Source organism: Ornithorhynchus anatinus, chromosome 7 (genome assembly GCF_004115215.2).
Source record: "Ornithorhynchus anatinus isolate Pmale09 chromosome 7, mOrnAna1.pri.v4, whole genome shotgun sequence".
Classification (NCBI taxonomy): domain Eukaryota; kingdom Metazoa; phylum Chordata; class Mammalia; order Monotremata; family Ornithorhynchidae; genus Ornithorhynchus; species Ornithorhynchus anatinus.
In genome coordinates this window covers 49,173,936-49,195,206 of record NC_041734.1, presented here as the reverse complement: position 1 = coordinate 49,195,206, position 21,271 = coordinate 49,173,936, and the positions used below count along the sequence as shown (strand labels likewise).

General features: G+C 45.3%; 1 protein-coding gene across 5 annotated transcripts; it reads left to right on the top strand.

Moving 5' to 3' along the window:
* On the top strand, nt 1-19,665 carry CPN2 (carboxypeptidase N subunit 2). 5 transcript variants are annotated; one of them, XM_007668926.4, is made up of 4 exons: nt 1-139; nt 7,255-8,608; nt 10,065-10,130; nt 18,940-19,665. In XM_007668926.4, the coding sequence occupies exons 2-3, from the start codon at nt 7,264-7,266 to the stop codon at nt 10,091-10,093; spliced, it is 1,374 nt and encodes a 457-aa protein (XP_007667116.2). In that variant the 5' UTR covers nt 1-139; nt 7,255-7,263; the 3' UTR covers nt 10,094-10,130; nt 18,940-19,665. The 5 variants fall into 5 exon arrangements, with proteins under 5 accessions (XP_007667116.2, XP_039768587.1, XP_028925375.1 ...); XM_039912653.1 differs by lacking the exon at nt 18,940-19,665 and having other exon boundaries at nt 10,065-10,292; XM_029069543.2 differs by lacking the exons at nt 10,065-10,130; nt 18,940-19,665 and adding an exon at nt 4,595-4,722 and having other exon boundaries at nt 15-139; nt 7,255-9,219.
* Nucleotides 19,666-21,271: the final 1,606 nt, after the last annotated feature.

Here is a 21,271-nt window from a genome sequence, read left to right as displayed (position 1 = left end):
GTTGTCAGAAGAGGAAATCATTTACTATGCTCAGGGAAAGCTGCTAGGTCAGGGGCCTCGGACTGCTTCTGCTGACAAACATTGGCGTCTGAGGGGTCTTGCACATTCTGGAAAGCTCCATCTGGGTCATTCCCACCTGGTAGGTCTTTGCCATTTCATTCTTTCCCCTCTGACTTCAGAAGAAAGCTCGGTCACTTTAAGGAGGTAGGTAACTGCCATCCATATGCCATCATTTGGGCCTGCTGCTGGCGACCTCTTGCTTGTGTTTACCGGTTCTCTCTGCTTGTGAATTGGGTAAAGCCCTTCACAGACCCAATTTTAAATCATCTCAGTTCATTCAATCGTATTTATGGAGCGTTTACTGTGTGTAGGGTGCTGTACTGAGTGCTTGGGAGAGTAAAACGTAACAATAAACAGACACATTCCCTGCTCACAATGAGCTTACAGTCTAGAGAGGAGACAGATATTAATAGAAATAAATTACAGATATGGACATAAGTGCTGTGGGGCTGGGAGGGGGCATGAATAAGGAAACGAGTCAGTCTTGATTCTTTGCTTGCTCTCAATCTTATTGTTAAGCTGCTTCTTTCTTTGAGAAATTCAGAACATTTTACACACATTCATTTGCTCAGTGATTCCACGCTTAGTTTGGTGCAAGATCAGGAAGCTAAAGCCCAAAGACAGTCTAATCCAGTTCAGGAACTGAGAAGAGTTGCCAGTCTAATTCTCCCTGTGTATTTTTTTCTCAGGGCTTATTACAGTGCTTTTCATACGGTACACACTTAATAAATGCTATTACTATTAGCACTACTACAAACCAGAGACAATGAGTTGTTTAATAGAGAAATTGAGTAAGTACCATCCAGCTGCTCCCAATATGAGCCGAATGTTTGGAAATGTGGGTGTTGGCTCCAGCGCAATGGCATTTTAAGAAAAAAAAAAACATTCATTTGTAGTTAGCAAAAAAAAAAATAATTCTATTTTCTTGGCTTGATGAAAACATAGAACATTTTGTGGGTTTGCCTCAAAAGGTTTTGCTGGGTTCTGCAAAAATGCACAAACAGCCATCCAAATGAAAGCCAGCCACATTTCCATCGTTACACTGCAAGATTTGCTTTTTACCAGAAGGGACCCTCTATTTACCTGGACACACTTGTCTTTTCGACCATACCTGAGTCTCTAGATTAACCTAGAAGGAAAGGCTTTTAGAACATATTCTGAGAGACTCTCTCAGAGAAAACCACTGCGCTTCACTGCTAAATTGGAAAAGCAACAGGAGGAGAAGCACAAGATAAACAGGCTGGAGGACAAATCTGCCCTTCCCTAAGGGGTGGTCTGGGTGAGCTCATAGGTTTTTCCATTTCTAAACTCTATGATTCTATGTTTTCATGCAGTTACAAGTCATAAAACTCATCACATTCTCCATCAGAGGCTGGCATAACCCTCGGGCTGGTGTGGCTCACCCTAGAATTATCCCTTCCCTTCCTCTATGCCAAATCAGGCAGGTTAAATGCTTGAAGACCTAGGCATTTTGACTCGTTGATTTCCAAAGCTACCAAATCCTTGGTGCTGTATGTATATGTATGGACATCTTTAGGATTGTTCCCTTTTTCCAAAGCCTGTATACTGAGGGTGAACAGATACAATGTGGATTTTGTAGAAACTACAGGCTAACTAAAAGCGGGCAAGAGAAGCAGTGGTCTGCTTGGAAGATGAGATTCAGAATCACCCAAAAGATTCCTGGGTGGTACTTTAAAGTCAGTCACATTTAACCTGGTCTTGAAGGTCCTGCAATGATTTCTTCGAAGTTCATCCCTGTGTCAGTAACTGAGGGAAGCAGCATAGCCTAGTGGATAGAGTACAGGCTTGGAAATGAGAAGGACCTGGCTTCTAATCCCAACTCTGCCGTTTATCTGCTGCGTGACCTTGGGCAAGTCACTTAACTTCTCGGTACCTAGTTACCTCATCTGCAAAATGGGGATTATGATTGTGAGCCCCATGTGGGGCGTGGACTGTGCCCAACTTGATTACCTTGTATCTACCCCGGCGCTTAGAACAGTGCCCGATACATAGTAAGCATTTAGCAAAAAACATTAAAAAAATACATCCGTAGAGTCTGGAAATGGGGAGCACATCGGTGCTGTAATGCCAAAGCTTGTGGGTGAGGCTCAAGAAGGATTGGGTAGAGCAGTAGTTTGGTACCTCCTGCAATAATAATAATAATAATAACTATGGTGTTTCTTAAACTCTTATTATGTGCCAAGCATTGGACCAAGTGCTGGGGTAGTTAAAGATAGTTAAAAAGTCAGTCAAAGTACCCGTCCCACATGGGGCTCACAGTCTAAATAACATTTTACAAGGGTTGCAACTGAGGCCCAGACAAGTTACGAGACTTGCCCAAGGTCACACAGCAGGCAAGAGGCAGAGACAGGATTAAAACCCAGATTCTCTGACTCCCAGATCTGTGCCCTATGCACCGAGTCATGCTCCTCATATGCTTTGGTCCATGAAACTGGGATATGTCAGGGAGGGAAGAGATGATTAACCGTCACCTTGTTATATCCTTCCCTGATGTTTGAGTTCCTCCTTTAGGTTTGAGTAGGGATCCGTCTGGCTTGGGCCTTCCCGAGAGCACCTGCTCTCACCAGCCCTGGGGCCTGGGGGTCTTCTTCTAGTGGTTGTTCCTGAGGTCTTGGGCAGCCCATGGAACTTACACCTAACTCCTCCCAACTAGGAGGGTGTCTACTTTCCAAATTCAAGAAGGCTTTTAGAGAATTCATTCCAGGTCAAATCCAATAGCTTTGGGGAAAACTATACTACTTTCGGCCACCCTTTCCTTCCCACCAGAGGCACGGTCAAGAGCTTGGGCCTGGGCATCAGAGGAACCCCCTCTCCTTCCACATACTCCGGCCCGCAAAGCATTATTAAGGTCACGTCTCCTCCAAGAGGCCTTCCCCAGTGAAGCCTTCTTTTCCCTGGATCACTCTCCCTTCTGCTTCATCTATGCACTTGGATCTGCGACCTCTGGACATTTGATAATTGCCCCACTCCCAGCCCTGCAGAACTTATGAACGTACCTTTATATTACATATTGTGAATTATTTATTCATATTAATGTCTGTCTCCCCTCTAGACTGTAAGTTCGTTACGAGCAGAGAGCGTGTCTGCTGATTCTGTTGTGTTGTACTCTCCCAGGTGCTTAGTACAATGCTCTGCACCTAGTAAGTGTTGAATAAATACCACTGATAGATTGATTGATTGATTGATTTTCAGGGCTGGGTTGCCATGTGGTCCTTTAAGAGTGAAAAATGTCACCCCTACTCCATGCAGAGACTGGGTTGGGTCTGAGGGGCCCTGGGAATTTGTATAGGTCAATGGTAATAATATTAATAATGGTACTTGTTAAGCACTTACTCAGTGCCAAGCACTGTTTTAAATGCTGTTAGATTTACCTTGTACCCGTTGGGCTCATATTCTTAATCCCCATTTTACAGATGAAGTAACTGAGACACAGAGAAGTTAAGTGACTTGCCCAAAGTCTCCCAGCTGACAAGTGGCAGAGGTGGAATTAGAACCCACAACCTCTGATTCCAAGCCCGTGCTCTTTCCACTAAGCCACGTTGCTTCTCTAGAATTCTTTGCTCACCAGATGCTGGGAGGAAAAGTGTCCCAATGAGGGGCTAAAGTGGCCATAGAATGTGTAACTGGAAGTGATGTGAAATGCACAAACAGGTCTGCTGATCGACAGGGACTTCCCGTTCCAGATATTCCCTGAGTTCTCTCCCGCAAAGGACCATTTCTGCTTACTTTCAGATAGCCAGGTGATCCCCGACCTTTTTAACTGACATTTTTGACTGGGAACCGTGCTTAAAATTGTAAGCAACTGGAGAGTCAACCTTGAAGCACTCCTTTATAACCTGACCTCTTCATAGCCATGACAAGGCAATTTTCTGCCTGAAGTAGAGCCTCAATTGATTTCCAAGCTCTGTTGTACCTCTCTGTATCTTTCCTTCCTGCTTTTTTTTCCGGCTTATAGCGGCTCATGCCCTTTGTTTCTCCCAAGTTAAACTCCAAACTTTCTATAACTCCCTCCTCCTCCTCAAATCCATCAAACCATGCCCCTTCCCATCTTTGAAGCCCTCCTGAAAAAGTCACCTCCCCCCAGAAGCACTGTCTGACTCATCTTCCACCTTACCAGTCATGTCCTTCCATCGGTTTTGACTCTAGACTGTAAGCTCCTTGTGGGAAGGGATTGCATCTACCAACTCTATTGTGTTGTACTTTTCCAAGTGCTTAGTGCAGTGCTCTGCGCTCATTAAGGGCTCAATAAATACCACTGACTGATCGATTGATCAGATTGATCAGTCTCCTCTTTAGGTCCATGAACATGTATCCATTTATTTATTTATTGGCCCATTTTTTGTTTACTTTGTTGCTCCTAACTGAATCTGTTTTCCTTTTAATTGACTGTAAGAAGCTTCTTCTACTGCTCTACTTCTAATTATTATCATTCGCACCTGGAGAGTTTTCAGTACTCTACCAGTCTCGGCCATGGGAGGGAGAGTCAAGAAGAGCATTTCCATTCCATTCTTAGCTTGGCCGGTGGGTAGAGAGTGGAAGACAATCTGCTACAAGTCAAAACTCACCTACGCTGGGGAACGGCGACGTAGGAGAGAATCGAGGAGTTGAGGGCGGAGATTCAAGGTTATTGCACGGAAGAAGGTAATGGTAAACCATTTCCGTATTTTTACCAAGAAAACTCTACTACCAGAATGACTGCAGATGGAGGTGGGGCGTTCTGGGAGAGATTTGTCTGTGGAGTCAGAAGTGACTTGACAGCATAAGACAAGACGATTCATTAAGCACACATCATGTGTCAAGCACTGTTCTAAGCACTGATGTAGATTCAGGTAAGTTAGGTCAGTCAACGTCCCTGTTCCATGAGAGTCAGTCTTAGTAGAAGAGAGAATAGGCTAATAGCTCCTCTACTTCTATTTCTATTTTATACTCCCAAGCATGGAGTACGATGCTCTGCCAGAAAGTAGGTGCCCATAACACACACACACACCTTCCAGAACGATATTTGTTTGAACACACTCTTGACAGTGATTAGAAATGGAAAAAAAGACCCAGAGCAAAGGAGGCAGTTGTCACAGGGTGCCTGATCAGATGGGGAGGCAGGAGGGCGTGGCGGTTTGGCTAAGGGTAGTAACAGTTGAAGACATGGAAATGCCCGATCTTCCTCTGCCTGGGTCAGAAGAGGTTTCTGTCTTAATAGGGACCTGGGAGGGGAATGGTCCTGTTGGCTGTAGAACAACACTCTTAAGTTTGGAGGTTCAGGCAGGCTGAGGAGGACATCTAAAGGACCCGATTAGATGATGCTGGGACAACATCCACCGCATCACGGGTGTCGGCCACCATTTTCTATCATGGCTCGGAGTGGCCAAATGTGGAAGGCCTACCCTAGTTGTGGGGAGGATGCCGAGAGTGTAGTGGTTCACCTAGGAGTTGTCTGAAGATCTTCAAGACCAGAAATTCTTGGTATCTGCCTGCTAGATCCCAGACCTCTCCTTGAGGAACTCTCAGTACAATGGACATTGGTCAGTGAGCAATCCTTGACAACGGGGAGGTCACCCACTGGACCCAGTCCTACCTCTGAATTTAAATTGACCACCTGCTGCATATCTGAAATTAATTTAAAGTCTGTCTCTCCCTCTAGACTGTAAGTTCATTATGGGCAGGGAATGTGTCTGTTTATTATTGTACTGTAATAATAATAATAAAAATGTTGGTATTTGTTAAGCGCTTACTATGTGCAGAGCACTGTTCTAAGCGCTGGGGTAGATACCGCGTAATCAGGTTGTCCCACGTGAGGCTCACAGTTAATCCCCATTTTACAGATGAGGTAACTGAGGCACAGAGAAGTTAAGTGACTCGCCCACAGTCACACAGCCGACAAGTGGCAGAGCCGGGAGTCAAACCCAAGACCTCTGACTCCGAAGCCCGGGCTCTTTCCACTGAGGCACGCTGCTTCCCTAGTCTCCCAAGTGCTTAGTACAGTGCTTCACACACAGTAAGCGCTCAACAAATATGATTGATGAATGAATGAATGAATTCAGGACCCAGTAGCATGGCATCAACCTCCTCCTCTTCTTTCTAGTTTCCATTTGGATAAGATTTCAAATGGACATATTCTTGAAGAGAGGTGGCCTTGAAGATCAGAAGAAGAGGGAGGCTTGGCAGGGAGAAGGGGCTGCTGGAGATCTAGCAGGCAAGTGAAAATATTTGAAAGTCCACTGGTAATTTGAACCCATGTACAAGGTCCTAGCATTGGTAGCTAAAATTGTGCAAGTGTAGGGTTTGCTAGTAATTAGGAATCAAGCCATCACCCACTCATGACTAAACAGAATCAGATCAGAAGCAGGGTAGGAGTTACCTAATAAAGTATGTTGCTAAACTCCTAAGAGCTAAGATGCACAGAGGACATAACATTTGTGATTAGCCAGGAGCCAACAATATGGGGGCTGGTTTGTTCTCCAGCTAAGAGGGAAATGATCAGGTTCTCCAAACTAAAAAACAATAACTGACTTGGATGAGGCTAGCCAAGGTTGGAATGCAATTCAGCACCTGTCTCTGGCCTACTTCTACAGGGCTTAGAAATTCAGAGAGAAAGCTGGGCTCTGGGGTCCAAAAGCACCTCAGATTGAGGACTCACTTAAAAGTGTGAGCCCCAAGTGGCTGTGTCCAACTTGATTGACTTGTGTCTACCTCAGTGCTTAGAAAAGTGCTTGACACACAGAGAGCTCGTAACAAGTATAATTATTACCAAGTTAATCACCGAGAATGGTCTCTCCAACCAGGTGGGATGGAGAATTAGAGGGGTGGTTGGTGGCTCACAGTCGTTCAGAATGACAGGAGCTCTAGGGATGAAAAAGAAACACTGTTTTCTGCGGCCGAGCGGAAATAGTGTGTCTCTGCTAATCAAAGGACTTGGGTTTTAATCCCGGCTCTGCCACGTGCCTGCTGTGTGAACTTGAGGAAGTCACTGAGCTTCTCTGTGCCTTGGTTTCCTCATCTGTGAAATGGGAATTCAATACCTTGTCCTCCTTCTCCCATAGACTGCGAGCCCCCTGTGGGACAGGGACCATGGCCAACCTGAATATCCTGTATTGCCCGCAGTGCTTAATACAGCTCTTAGCACGTAGTTAAGAACTAAACAAATACCACGATTCATGTTGTTACTTATTTTCTCAGTTTAGGAGAATGTTTCCTGGCATTCTGCTGCTTTTTCTTCGCCTGATGAGCCAGGTAAAGGTCATTCAGCCATGCCCCGAGGCTTGTATCTGCTTTGACCAGACGGTTTTCTGCTCCGATAAGGAAATAACCTACATCCCCCAAAACATTCCACCAGGGACCTTGAAAATCATCTTTGTGGAAACCACCATGTGCAAGGTGGAGTCCAGGGCCTTTAGCCACACCACCTCTCTATGCAAAGTGGTCTTTCTCAACACCAAACTCAGAACTCTAGAACAGGATGCCTTTGGTGGTCTGCCCAGACTTAGAGACCTAGAAATCACAGGCAGCCCTCTTGGTCACCTGAGAGCTCAGACCTTCTCCAACCTGACCAGCCTCAGAAAACTCACTCTCAACTTCAATTCCCTCACAAGTCTGGAAGCGGGGACCTTTGAAGGGATGGAAACCTTGGAGGAACTTCACTTGAAAGGAAATGGATTTCAAAATCTGATGGAAGGGTTTTTCCACCCCCTGACCTCCCTGAAGACCCTCAACCTAGCTCAGAACCGGCTAGCCCAGATCCCCGAGAGACTTTTCGCTCCCCTCGTTCACCTCCGGATCCTGAAGCTGAGCGACAACAATATCTCCGCCCTTCCCCGACGTGTGTTTTGGACTCTGGCACGCCTCCAGGAGCTCTTCCTGGACAGCAATGGGATCCTGGAGCTTTCTCCCGATATCTTCTCAAAGTTATCCCAGCTGCAACACTTGTGGCTGCAGAACAATTCCATCACCCACCTCCCTCGCTCCATCTTCTCTCTGGGGAACCTCACCTTCCTCAGCCTGGAAAGGAACCAGCTCCAGCAGGTCCCCCCCGGCCTCCTGGGCCAGACCCCCAACCTGGAAAGGCTGTCCTTGTCACACAACCGGTTGGAGACCCTAGACGAGGGGACATTCCGAAACCTCTCCAAGCTCAGCACCGTCGAGCTGTCCCATAACCTCCTCTCCGGCCTCCCAGCTGGCATCTTTCAGGACCTGGCCGCTGTCACCGAGCTCTACCTGGGCAGCAACAACCTGACATCCTTGCACCGGGACCTATTTCAGAACCTGACCAGTCTGGGGAAGCTCAGCCTACCCAACAACCGGCTGGAGACACTTCCGAAGGGAATCTTCGACTCTAATTACAAATTGTCCAACCTCGCCCTCAGAGGCAACCCTTGGGCCTGTGACTGTCACCTGACCTACCTTTTGGACTACCTCCAGACGTTCATGGAGGGGATGCCGGACAGCCAAGGCTCCTGCAACAGCCCGGCCCACCTCAACGACTCGGAGCTCCTGAGGCTCCGAGTGGATCAGCTGGTGTGTCCGCTAACCGCTGGTGAGGCCCGACTCCATTTTTCCCAGTCGGAGAAGCAGGCGCTGGGCGGCCCCTGGGATCCGACTCCTGGAGACAAAACCCCCGGCTCCTGCACCTACAGAAACCCTGAGGGGACCGTCGTCCTGTCCTGCGACCGATCGACGTGCCGTTGGTTGAGCCTTCACTTACCCACCAGGAAGGATTCTGGCTCCCCGGGGCTGGCTTACAATTCTAGCCAGGGTTGGGTTTTGGATTCGAATTGTGGTTTGGTCCGACTCACTGTAGCCATCGAAGCCCTGGGAGGAGAAGGGTAGATGAGGTCTTTTGCTACCTTCATGTTTATCAGTTTAGGAACTGAACCCAGATGGTGTCTTGGAAGGTCAAGAGATACAAATCCACTGGGGGCTTCCCGGCTGAAAAAAAATCACACCTTCCTCTAGGGTAGGAGGTGTCGACTCGAACCCATGTTCCCCTCCCTTCTTGACCTGCCTCTCTGACACCGGTGGCTTCCCACTTTCCCGCTTTTAGCTGTCCTCCCATTCCCGGAACTGGTTTGGAGTCTTCCGTAGGTTCTGCGGAATGGCTGTCGATGCTGTATCCGTGCCCAGTAAACGCAAAGGATATCAAAAGCCTTTTTTTTCCTATTTTGACTTAATTAAAATATTGTAGATGGAGTATGGAGGGGAGGATGGGCGGCGTCGGCAGGGGAGAATCTCGGAGGATGGAGAAGAGGGGATTAAGGCAGGACAGCAGATTAGAGAGAAGAGAGAAGGGACTGCCTGTAGAGGGACTAGCAAAGCTCAACAGAGATGGGACGGTTTTGACAGAGAGGGACAATTAAAGGAAGGTTAGGTGGGCTGGGGCAGGATGCACTGGCATTAAGCTCCTCGTGGGCAGAGAACATGTCTACCAACTCTGTCGCATTGCACTCTCCCAAGCGCTTAGTACAGTGCTCTGAACACAGTAAGCGCTCAATAATTGATGATGATTTAGTAGTTCAGAAGGTGCGACTGAAACTGTCAAATGAAGAATGGTCTGCTGGAAGCAGGTGGGACGGGAGTTGAATGGGGTGTGGTGGAGACCCTCCCGCTGAGGTCATCAGCCTCTCTGTGGGTGGCCAGTTGGCACAATAGCTTGAAAATTGAGAGCAGAGGACGAGGGCACATGACATTCCACCTTTTCTGAGAAAACAGCAGGCTGGGGGCAGGGCAGAAGCAGGCTGAGTGTGGGGCAAGACACAAAACTGGAAAGAGGAAGAGCACTCCAGAGGGGAAAGACACAAATTCACATCTCCACCGGAGCAATGCAGGGGTTGGGGGTACATTCCACCACCAGAGGCCCTGCGTCTCCTCGACAACGATCATTTCCGTTTTAATTATCGTCATTTCTCTCCATGAGAGAGAAGTTGCTTAAGAGTATTGCAGTGATATTGCGGTGGCAGATAGAGAAGAGCACAACTTTTTATCTCTCTGTGCAGACCTGGAAACCCTGACACTGTGGATGTGAAGAACTTCGCTCAGGAGGCAGATTACATAGCCCAAAGGTGGGGGTCATTATTCATGGTGGCTTTCCATTTTCCATTACTCTAGTTCTCTCACTGCTATATACAGTTTCAGAAGCAACTGGAGGCATTTTGGGCAGGTGGGTGTTGCTTTTCTCATTTTTTTTCCTTTAGGAGACACTGAGGACATTCCTATTTATCAGTTGTATTTACTGAGCGCTTCCTATGTGGAGAGCCCTCTACTCTGTGCTTGGAACAGTACAACAGAATTAGCAGATATGTTCCTTGCCCATAACGAGCTTACCAGTTTTGTTATGTTATACTCTCCCAAGTGTTTAGGATAGTGCTCTGCACATAGTAAGCACTCAGTAAATTCCATTGATTGATTGCCAGTCAGTCATTATTATCGACAACGAGGTGTTTCTCAACCGGTTTTCCAAGGCATTTCTCCATTGACCGGAGGGAAGGAATTTTTATTTCGAGTCTCCGGGGAACCAAGCGTTAGAAGGGTGTGCCCAGGGCCACAAACACGGAATTAATCTAGGTTGGGTTTCAAAAGTCACGAAGGAATTCTAGCAGATGCAGAGAGCTGGGGTGGTGACACCTTAGAAGAGCCTGGACTCTTTAAGACTTGAGATATGACTCTGGTCTTTCTGACCTTGAGCGGTCTCCTCTACAGAATGTTCACAGGAAGAGCCATGGCACAGATGAGGGTGTCGCAGCCTGAGTTCTCAAAATTGGTTGTAGTAGAAAGTTGAGGTGCAAACTGCAACAGATTTCCATTTTAGGATAAAAATTATATGAAAGATAATGATACTTGTTAAGCACTTACTATATGCCAAGCACTGTTCTGAGCACTGGGGTGGATATAAAGTTATCGGGCTGCACACAGTCCCTGTCCCACATGGAGCTCCCCATTTTAAAGCTGAGGTAACTGAGCACAGAAAAGTGAATTGACTTGCCCAAGATCGCACAACAGACAAGTGGCAGAGCCACTTTAGGTGTGATTGATTTGTCTCCAGTCAATCAGTGGTATGCATTGAACACTTCCTCTGTGCAGAGGTATGCATTGAACACTTCCTCTGTGCAGAGCACTGTACTAAGCAGTTGGGAGAGTACAATAGAGTTCCCGCCCACGAGGAGCTTTACTCCCACAGAGCTCTTCAGAACAGGATGGCTCCCATGCTTTAAAATAACCTCTGAACTGTGGAAGAGTTTGAAATCCTGAACTCCTTGTCTCTGGGAAACTGACTAGCCTATAGGATAGTACTCTGCTAGGCTGAATCACTAAAAAATTTTGCTCCAGGCAGGAGTGGGTGGAAGGGAAGGCACAGAGGGAACAATGTTAGCTCTCCAAGTCTGGGCTTTCTAACTTCTGGGACCAGGACTGTGTTCTTATTAACCAGCCCCATCATAAGAATCCATCATCCTTAGGTTAGAGAAATGAAGCCCATGGCGGAAAGGACCGTTGGCTTGTGGAATTTCTGGTCAGCAAAGCTGCTTATTTGCTCCTCAAATATCCCTTTAGGGATCACAGTCCCGATCACACCACAAACTAGATGCCCTCAGGGCTGGATTGTGGGGGTTTGTTTTCCTGGTGACTTCTCTTGTGGGATTTATTGTGAATGATTCTCTACCAAGTCTAAGAAAGACCAATGGGAACATGGGTGAGGTCACAGTCAATAAATGCTTTTATTCCAGATCCCAAAGGCTCCTGGGGTCCCTTTCTAGCCTAGTAGTCAGAGGACCTGGTAGTCAGGCTCCACCACTTGTCTGCTGTGTGACCTTGGGCAAGTCACTTCACATCTTTGGGCCTCGGTTTCCTCATCTGTAAAATAGAGATTAAGATTGTGAGCCCCAGGTGGGACAGGGACTGTGTCCAACCCGATTACCTTATATCTACCCAAGGGCTTAGAACAGTGCTTGGTACTTAGTCAGCACTTAACAAATAACACAAGTATTATTATTATTGTTATCAATTAGACAAGGGATTCCTCTTCACTCTTGCAACCTCTCTGGCTCCAGTAGGGTCCCACCCATCTCATCTGAACAGTTTGGTTTCCTTTTTATGAAGTTCTAATCAATCAGTGGCATTTATTGAGTGCTTACTTTGGGCAGAGCACTGTACTAAGCTCTTGATAGAATACAATATAGTTGGTAGACATTATCCTTGTCCTCAAGGAGCTTACAGCCTAATGGGGGAGTCAAATAGGAAAACAAATTGCAAGTAAAAGAAGAAACCATTTACCTGCTGTGGGACCTTAGGCAAGTCACTTATCTTCTCGATGTCTCAGTTCCCTCATCTGCAAAATGGGGACTCAATACCTGTTCTCCCTTGTACTTAGACTATGAGCTCCATGAAGAAATTATCTATCTTGTATCTATTCCAGTGCTTAGCAAGCACTTAAAATACTACAGTTATAATTATTATCATAAGTACAATTGATAGTAGCGATAATCATTATGATCATTCCGAGTGTAAGGATATGTACAGAAGTTCTGTGGGGATGGGGTTAATACCTAAGTGCTTAGAGGATGGGACTAAATACATAAATGAGAAGCAGCGTGGCTCAGTGGAAAGAGCCTGGGCTTGGGAGTCAGGGGTCATGGGTTCGAATCCCAGATCTGCCACTTGTCAGCTGTGTGACTGTGGGCAAGTGACTTAACTCTCTGTGCCTCAGTTACCTCATCTGCAAAATGGGGATGAAGACTGTGAGCCTCACGTGAGACAACCTCATTACCCTGTATCTCCCCCAGCGTTTAGAACAGTGCTCTGCACATAGTAAGCGCTTAACAAATACCAACATTAAATTAAATAAATGAAGGGTTTTTCATTTGTGAAATTTCATTCAGTTGTATTTATTGAGCGTTTCCTGTGTGTAAAGCCCCGCACTGGAGGCTTAAATCACTTTTCACAGAATCCTTCAGATCCTTCAGTCTTTCCCTGTGATACCAGGCCCTGGGCCTGAAGATCACATATTTATCCTAAAATACAAATTCTACCTAAGGACACCTAGTTTTTCAACTGCCTGGGGACTTGCCTAAGAACCTCAATTCAGAATCCTATACTTCCTCCTGGTGGTCTTTCCAGGGAAAGGATTTTAATATTCAAAGTACAGCCATATTCCTCTTTATACCAGGGTTTCTTCCTTGAAAAGGTGGTTTAATCATGAGTGGTCGTATTTGGGGCACATTTTCCAATAGATTTACATGCCATCAATCAATCAATCAGTGGTATTTATTCAGTACTTTCCGGGTTCACCGCACTATACTAAGTGCTTATTAGGATTAGTAATGTGGGATTCATTCCTTAATCTCTTGAAAAGTAATATGAAATTTATTTAAGTGCTCTCTACTGAAATAATAAATGTCACTAAACCGGTGTTTAATCTTTATTAAGAGTTCATATGATTATGAGTCACTGCAGTTAGCTGAAAGAGTAGAAATTTGTTCTACAGACTCTGGTAGTGGTTTTTCAACTTCAGTGAATAATTGCCCAATTTACATAAACAGCAGCTTTCTTTTATATTCATAAAACCCCTTGCAGCAAGTTAACAGCTTCTGAACATCTCTGAACACCTATCTCTCCATTGCAGTCGTTTTCAATTATTTTTATAATTCATCTTTTATTGAAAATTGATGCAAGACTTAATACTCCAATTTTTTCTGATGTAGCGAGACCCTACATGAGGTTAATATCTTTATACTCTCTTTCTACTTGTAATTTATTTTCAGATCTGTCTCCCCCACTAGACTGTACACTCCTCGAGGGTAAGGATCATGTCTACCAAATCTACTGTGCTCTCTCAGACACTTAGTACAGTGATCTGCATATAGTAAGTGCTCATTGAATACCACTGCTTATCTGGAGGGAAAAACAGGTATTTTTATCCTAGTTTAACAGATAAAAAAACTGAGGCCCAGAGAAGTAAAGTGATTGGCCCACGGTCACACGGAAGACAAGTGGTGGAACTGGAATTAGAACCCAGGTTTCCTGATTCCCAATCCTGTGCTTTTACCTGTAATTTTTTTGTTACTATTACTATTTATTAAGAGTTAACTCTGTGTAAAACATTTTAGTAAGTACTGGGTTGATTATTATAAGAGTGTGAGCCCCATGGGGGACAGGGACTGAGTCCAACCTGATTAACTTGTATCTACCCGAGAATTTAGAACTGAGCTTGGCACATCATAAGTGCTTAACAAGTACCATAATTATTATTATTAGATGGAAATCAATTACCTAAAGGCTGCTCACAATCTAAATGAGTAAAAGGAGCACAGGAAAAAATGGTAATAGAATGCAGTTCACGAGATAAACAGCTTTACATGAAAATCATTCAAAAGTACCAACGGATTTAGAGGGAGCAGTCTTCTTCTGGACACCTCCCAACTTAAGGCAAAATCATCCTTGATGGAAACTTCTGGAGCTTCCCAACGTATGACAATGGGAAAGGAGGTCTGTGTCCCATCTAGCCCTGCAAAGGGGAAGTCTTCAGTCCCACAATGGAGGCTGAAGGGGTGGGAAGGGAAGCCATGGGCCTCGAGCTGCTTTCCCTCCCCACAGTGTCCCCCCACTATTGAGTCCCAGAGGTTCGGGAGTTCTGAGTCATGTGATTACAGCCTCCCTGTCCAGTGGACCACTGGAGTTGCACCTTGAACTCCTCGCTCTAGACCATAACCTCACTGTGGGCAGGGAATGTGTCTGTTATATTGTTCTGTAGTGCTCTCCCAAGCTCTTAGTGCAGTACTCTGCCCACAGTAAGCGGTCAATAAATCCGATTATCCGACTGACTAGCTCAAAGTTGGAAGCCCTTAGGCAGCAATGGAATGGCTTCTTGGGGCGGGGCTGAGGTGCTGCTGCCTACAGACGTGGTGGACAGTTTGCCAGGGGGTGGCAGGACCTTTCAGCTCCTTTTTCTGCTCTGAGTTACTGGGTTCAGAGTCCCTGCCAAGTGCCAGCTCAAGGGTTGGCACTTTAGCACCGTACTGGGCAGCTGCTGCTAATGCCTACCGGGTATGGGGATGGCAGTGTTTGTGTCAGTCAATCACATTAATTAAGCACTTACCATGTGCGGAGCACTGTACTAAGAGCTTGAGAGAGTACGATAGAACATTATAACAGAGACATTCCCTGCCCAGAGTGAGATTACAGACTAGAGTAGGGGGAGGCGGACATTAATAGAAATAAAATAATTACTGCTATGTAAATTGTTTATGTGTTCCAAGGCCGGGGAGTTACTTTCTGGATCTCAGGGCTTCCATTGCAACTTGGGCCTAGGGACCTGCACAGTTTGGGCCTAGTTGCCTATCTCTCTCTCTCTCTCTCTCTCTCTCTCTCTCTGTGTGTATTTGTGTGTACACGAAAAAGCAACATACAGACAATACTTATGGTATTAAGCTCTAATTATGTGCCTAGCCATGATCTAAGCACGGCGTAGTTAACAATATTAGCAGTTCTTCCTTAAGGGGCTTTCACTACAGGTATGGAATAGAACATGTGGGCAAAATTGGGCAAAATTCTTTGAAAACCGTATGTCTGCCTGAACAGAATGTAATGGTTAGTGCAGGAGAATTTGGTGGCAGCATTAAGATCTTTGTCATTGGTAAGAAGTATTTGAGTTTGTAAAGGATTTCTCCAGTGCAGGTTGGTCTATAACGGTGGTTTTCTTTGGTTCATCATCAGTCCATGGCCTTGTGCATCTGCATTACTTTAACTCTAGTCACTACTTGCATCATTGTCTTGGAGACAATCATTTGGAAAAATGAGGAAAAAATGCCCCAAAATACTGAGCTGTGGGTGTATATATATCTGAATGTTTGGATGAATCAATATACATGTAAGTGAAAATGAACATTATCACGGGTTTAGTTTATCTGTGCCACCAGTCTGAAATATAGGCACGGATAAGTGAGAGTTTGCAGTAATGGGCACGAGAGAAAAAAACATTTGGTGGAGCCTTGATTCGATTCATACGATACAAGATAATCAGGTTGGATAAAGTCTCTGTCCCATGCCGTCAAACTTCTGTGCTGCCTAATAGAGAAGCAGCGTCGCCTAATGGATAGAGCACGGGCCCGGGAATCTGAAGGACCTGGGTTCTAATCCCAGCTCTGCCACTTGTCTGCTCTATGACCTTGGGCAGGTTACTTAACTTTTCTGTGCCTCAGTTACCTCGTCTGCAAAACGGGGATTAAGACTGTGAGCACCAAGTGGGACATGGACTGTGTCCAACCCGATTACCCTATTAATTTTGTTAATGAGATGTACATCACCCTGATTCTATTTATTTGCTATTGTTTTAATGAGATGTTCTTCCCCTTGATTCTATTTATTGCCATTGTTCTTGTCTGTCTTCCCCGATTAGACTGCAAGCCCGTCAAAGGGTAGGGACTGTCTCTATCTGTTACCGATTTGTCCATTCCAAGCACTTAGTACAGTGCTCTGCACAAGGTAAGCACTCAATAAATACTATTGAATGAATGAACCCGATTAACTTGTATTTAGCCCATTGCTTAGCTGCCTGGCATGTAGTAAGTGCTTAACAAATTGCATTAAAAAATACTGGGAAGGAAGATCTAGAAGGTGCAATCTTTGCTCTCAAATGGTTTACATATAAAGTAGGGCCAAATTAGTGCAGGGCTGTTGTTTTTTTGGGTTTTTTTGTGGAGGGTAGTTTTCCTGTGCTTCTCTTTTTCCTTTTTCCAGGTGGAAAGGTATTTCTCGGGTGGTAGTGTTCTAAGTGTGATTTCCTCTGCTAAATGGACAAAGAAAAGTTTGTGTAGGAGGTGCTTCGTGAAGCAGCAGGGCCAAGTGGATAGAGCACTGTCCTGGGAATCAGAAAGACCGGGGTTCTAATCCCGACTCCACCTCTTGTCTGCTGTGTGACCTGGAACAAGTCACTTCACTTCTCTGTGCCTCAGTCACCTCCTCTGTAAAATGGGGATTAAGAGTGTGCGCCTCACGAGGCACATCGACTGGGTACACTCTGATTAGATTATATCTATCCCAGTGCTTAGTACAGTACTTAGCACATAGTAAGGGCTTAACAAATCTCATTAAAAATCTAAAAAGAAAAAGGTGAGATTTAAAGTGGTTTTGAAGGATGGTAGGGAGGAGAGGAGAAGGATATGTCAGGCCAAAGAGGAGCCTGGAAAAACAAAAAAAACTGGAAGCTTTTCTCTGTATGTGAGAGGGAAGTTGTTTATTGCAGAAACATTGTCTCTTTGTCTAGTTGCTAAGCGTTTTACACTTCAGGAATTGAGTAAGCAATTTGACTCACTCTAAGACTAGGCCTTTACTCGGTGACCAAAAGTGCCACTCAGGATAAAAAAATTGTCTGCTATGGATGTCAGTGGGTTGGAAGATGACTGTCTAGTCAGACATTTGGTTACCACAGCAGTTCTACAGTTTAACTGGCCAACCGCCAGGAGTGGAGCGTGTAATCCTAGCAATTATTGTGACTGGAATGTTGGAACATTCTAACAAAAAGGATCAGTGGAGGCACTGGAGGTGGGAAAAGGGAGGCAAAGCGTCGATAGGAAACTGAAAGCATTCCTTCTAAATCCTCTCCAGGTGACAGAAGGTGTGTCTCCTTTATACAGATGCAACCCCTAGTGAGTTCACAGCAGCTGTGTTTTCCAGTGTCAGCCTCTCACATAAAGAGAAAATCTCCCAGTTTTGAAGTTGTCTGTTCACTGGACAATCCTTGGGGTGAGGTGAGGACTTCTGGGGTGGACAAGAAGCAGTTCCTTGGTTCTACTTCCCCAGAGTGACTTTGCGACTGTATACATGTCTATCTCCTGCCAGTCTCCTTCCCAATTTCCCTTTTCCTCCCAATCTGTCCCAGTTCCTTTTTGCTCACCTCCTTGGTCAGAAACTGGCAAGGAGGAGAACAGCAGAGGTGGCGGGAAGGTAAAACCCGTCGGTCCTACCTTTACCTCATCGCTAAAATCTGCTCTTTCCTCTCCAGACAAACTGCTACCATGTTAATACAATCCCTAATCCTCTCTCACTTGGTTTATTTCATCAGGTCCTTGCTGACCTCCTAGCCTCCTACCTCTCTACACCCTAGTCTATACTTCTCTCTGCTGCCCGGATTATTTTTCTATAAAAATATTCAGGATATGTCACCCTACTTCTCAAAAAACTCCAGTGGTTGCCCATCTACCTCCACATCAAATAAAAACTCCTCACCATTGGCTTTAAAGCACTCAATCACCTGGCCCACTCCTACCTCACCTTGCTACTCTCCTATCACAACCCAACCCACAGACTCGACTCCTCTAATGCTGAACTTCTCACTGTGCCTCGATCTCACCTATCTCGCCACTGACCCCTCACCCGCGTCCTGCCTCTGGCCTGGAATGTCCTCCCTCCTCAAATCTGACAGACAATTACTCTCCCCACCTTCAAGGCCTTATTGAAGGCACATCTCTTAGCCTTCCCTGAATAAGCTTCCCTTCTCCTCTTCTCCCATTCCCTTCTGTGTCACCTTGACTTGCTCCCTTTGTTCTTCCCTCCTCCTGGCCCCACAGCACTTATGTATATATCTGTAATTTCTTTATATTAATGTCTGTCTTCAGCACATAGTACAGTGCCTGGCTCAGAGTTAGTACTTAAATACCATAATAACCATTATTATTATTATTAGATTGTAAGCCCACAGTGGGTAGGATACGTGTCTGTTTATTGTTCTGTTGTATTTTCCAAGTGCTTAGTACAGTATTCTGTACGCATTAAGATTGAATGACTGAATGAATGAATGAAGAGGTATTTCTCTTTGGTTGTGTCCTTGGATTAATGATGGATTTCTTTCATTGATGACTTTAGGGGCTTCTTCTTTTGCAGGAGAAGGTAGCTATCGCATCTCAGCCCTGTCCTCTGGTTCCAAGCCTGCCAACCGGATTCTCCCCAGTTTAGTCTCAGAGTTCACAAGGCGATCTTTGCCTCTCCAGCCGTCACAGAGATCCAAGAGAAATTGGGACCCAACACTGTGGATCTATACCTTACCAACAGGGTCATATACACCATTAAAAAAGATGCATTCAGGAACATGCCGGGCCTAAAAAAGACAGAATTTTTGCAGAGTAAAATTGAGACCACTGAAGTGGGTGCATTTGATAATCTGAAGATGCTTTCTCAGAAATTTCTAGTGCCACCACGTTACAGGAAATACCTGTGGAGAGCTCCAGGAATTTTGGAAGCTGCAGACAATCAACCTTAAGAACAATAAAAATCAACAGTTTTAGAATGGAGTTTTTGATGATCTCGAGAATTTACAGTAAATTACAGAATTTACAGAACAATGAAATTTCTTCTCTCCCCGAGGGCATTTTTGACCAACTCCCCAAATTGACATTCTTATACTTAGCCAAAAATAAGATCCTCTGTCTCCCCAAAACTATCTTTGGAAAACTGTCACAGCTGAAAATACTTTGGCTGCACGAAGATGAGCTCGTGAGTCTTCCTGAAGAGATTCTGGATAATCAAGCTGACCAGACTGAGTTTAGCACCCAGAAGAATAAGATCAAGGAACTACACCAAGCTTGTTCAATAAACTCTGTTAAAAGCTGACTGTGGACAATAAACTGATTGAGAAACTTCCCATTCAGGATTTCTACAGCTTGAACACTCTCAAGCAGGTGATAATCTGCTCAAACTGGCTTCAGAAGCACCCCAATCAGTTATTTGATAAAATAATAATGTTGGTATTTGTTAAGCGCTTACTATGTGCAGAGCACTGTTCTAAGCGCTGGGGTAGACACAGGGTAATCAGGTTGTCCCACGTGAGGCTCACAGTTAATCCCCATTTTACAGATGAGGTAACCGAGGCACAGAGAAGTTAAGTGACATGCCCATAGTCACACAGCTGACAAGTGGCAGAGCCGGGAGTCGAACCCATGACCTCTGACTCCGAAGCCCAGGTTCTTTCCACTGAGCCACGCTGCTTCCCCAACTCATAAAATAAAAATGCCCCAACTTAGAGTTTGATGTGTCACAAGTCTCCCTGTAGAAATCATTGTCAATCTCTCCTCAGCCAAAGAGCTAATAGTTTCTCATAAGCAAATTTCAGATCTACCACAGAGAATTTTCAATGGACTCCAGAAACTCCACAAACCCCAATTTAGAGAAGAATGAAATTGACTTTTTAAAAGCCGATGTCTTTTCTCTTCTTGCAAATTTGTGGATGCTGAGTCTTTGTGTTAATAGGTTGGAAGGCATCCCAGTGGGGATATTTGACCCCTTGTCAAAACTTTCATCAGTATATCTGGAGGGCAAAACACGGAACTGTGATTGTAACTTGCTTTATCTTCACAGCTGCATAAAAAATCATCCCAGAAAGGTTAAAACCGCTGCAAAGGAAAATCACCCACTGTAAAGCAGCCCAGCTCAATTTAGGGGGAATAGACTGGATTCTTTGAAGGAAGAACAACTCATTTATTCAAATACTCCTCCTGCTTTTTGGTCATTGGGAAGACCTACTACTAGACCCCAGACACATTTATGAACTATTAGCTCAGAAATACCTATCTTGGAAACAACTACTATAGCAACCACACCTCCCTCAGTGACCACCCTGGCAACCACTCAGGCTCCACCAACCACCCTGGCAACCAAACCTCCCCTAATGAGCACTGTAGCCACCACACTACCCTCAGTAATGACCCTAGCAACCACACCTCACTTAATGACCATCTTGGCAAACACACCTCCTCCCAACAACCACCCTGACAATGACACCTCCCCCAACAACCACCCTGGTGACCACACTTCCCTCATCGACTACGCTAGCAAACACTCCTCCCCACCAAGGACCACTCTGACAACCACACCTTCCCCACAGACCACCATGGCAACGCCCCCAGCCAATGACTGCCCTGGCAACCACATCTCCCCCAAAGATTTTCTCAGCCACCATATGTTTCCCAGAAATCTCTTTGGCATACCTCACCTCTGAAATAACAAGCACTAAGTTTCCCGCAGCCAACCGAGAACTCACTAGCAGTAAATTAATAACAATTACCACCAAGGAGACAGAAGCCACAAGTCTATCACAAAGAACTGAATGTCCAGCTGCTGACAAAACTCTGACCACTACAGAAGAATCGATATCCACTATCCCTCTTGTGGCGAGCCCACAACAAGTTGACTTTCTAGTGATTATTTATGATCCCAAGAA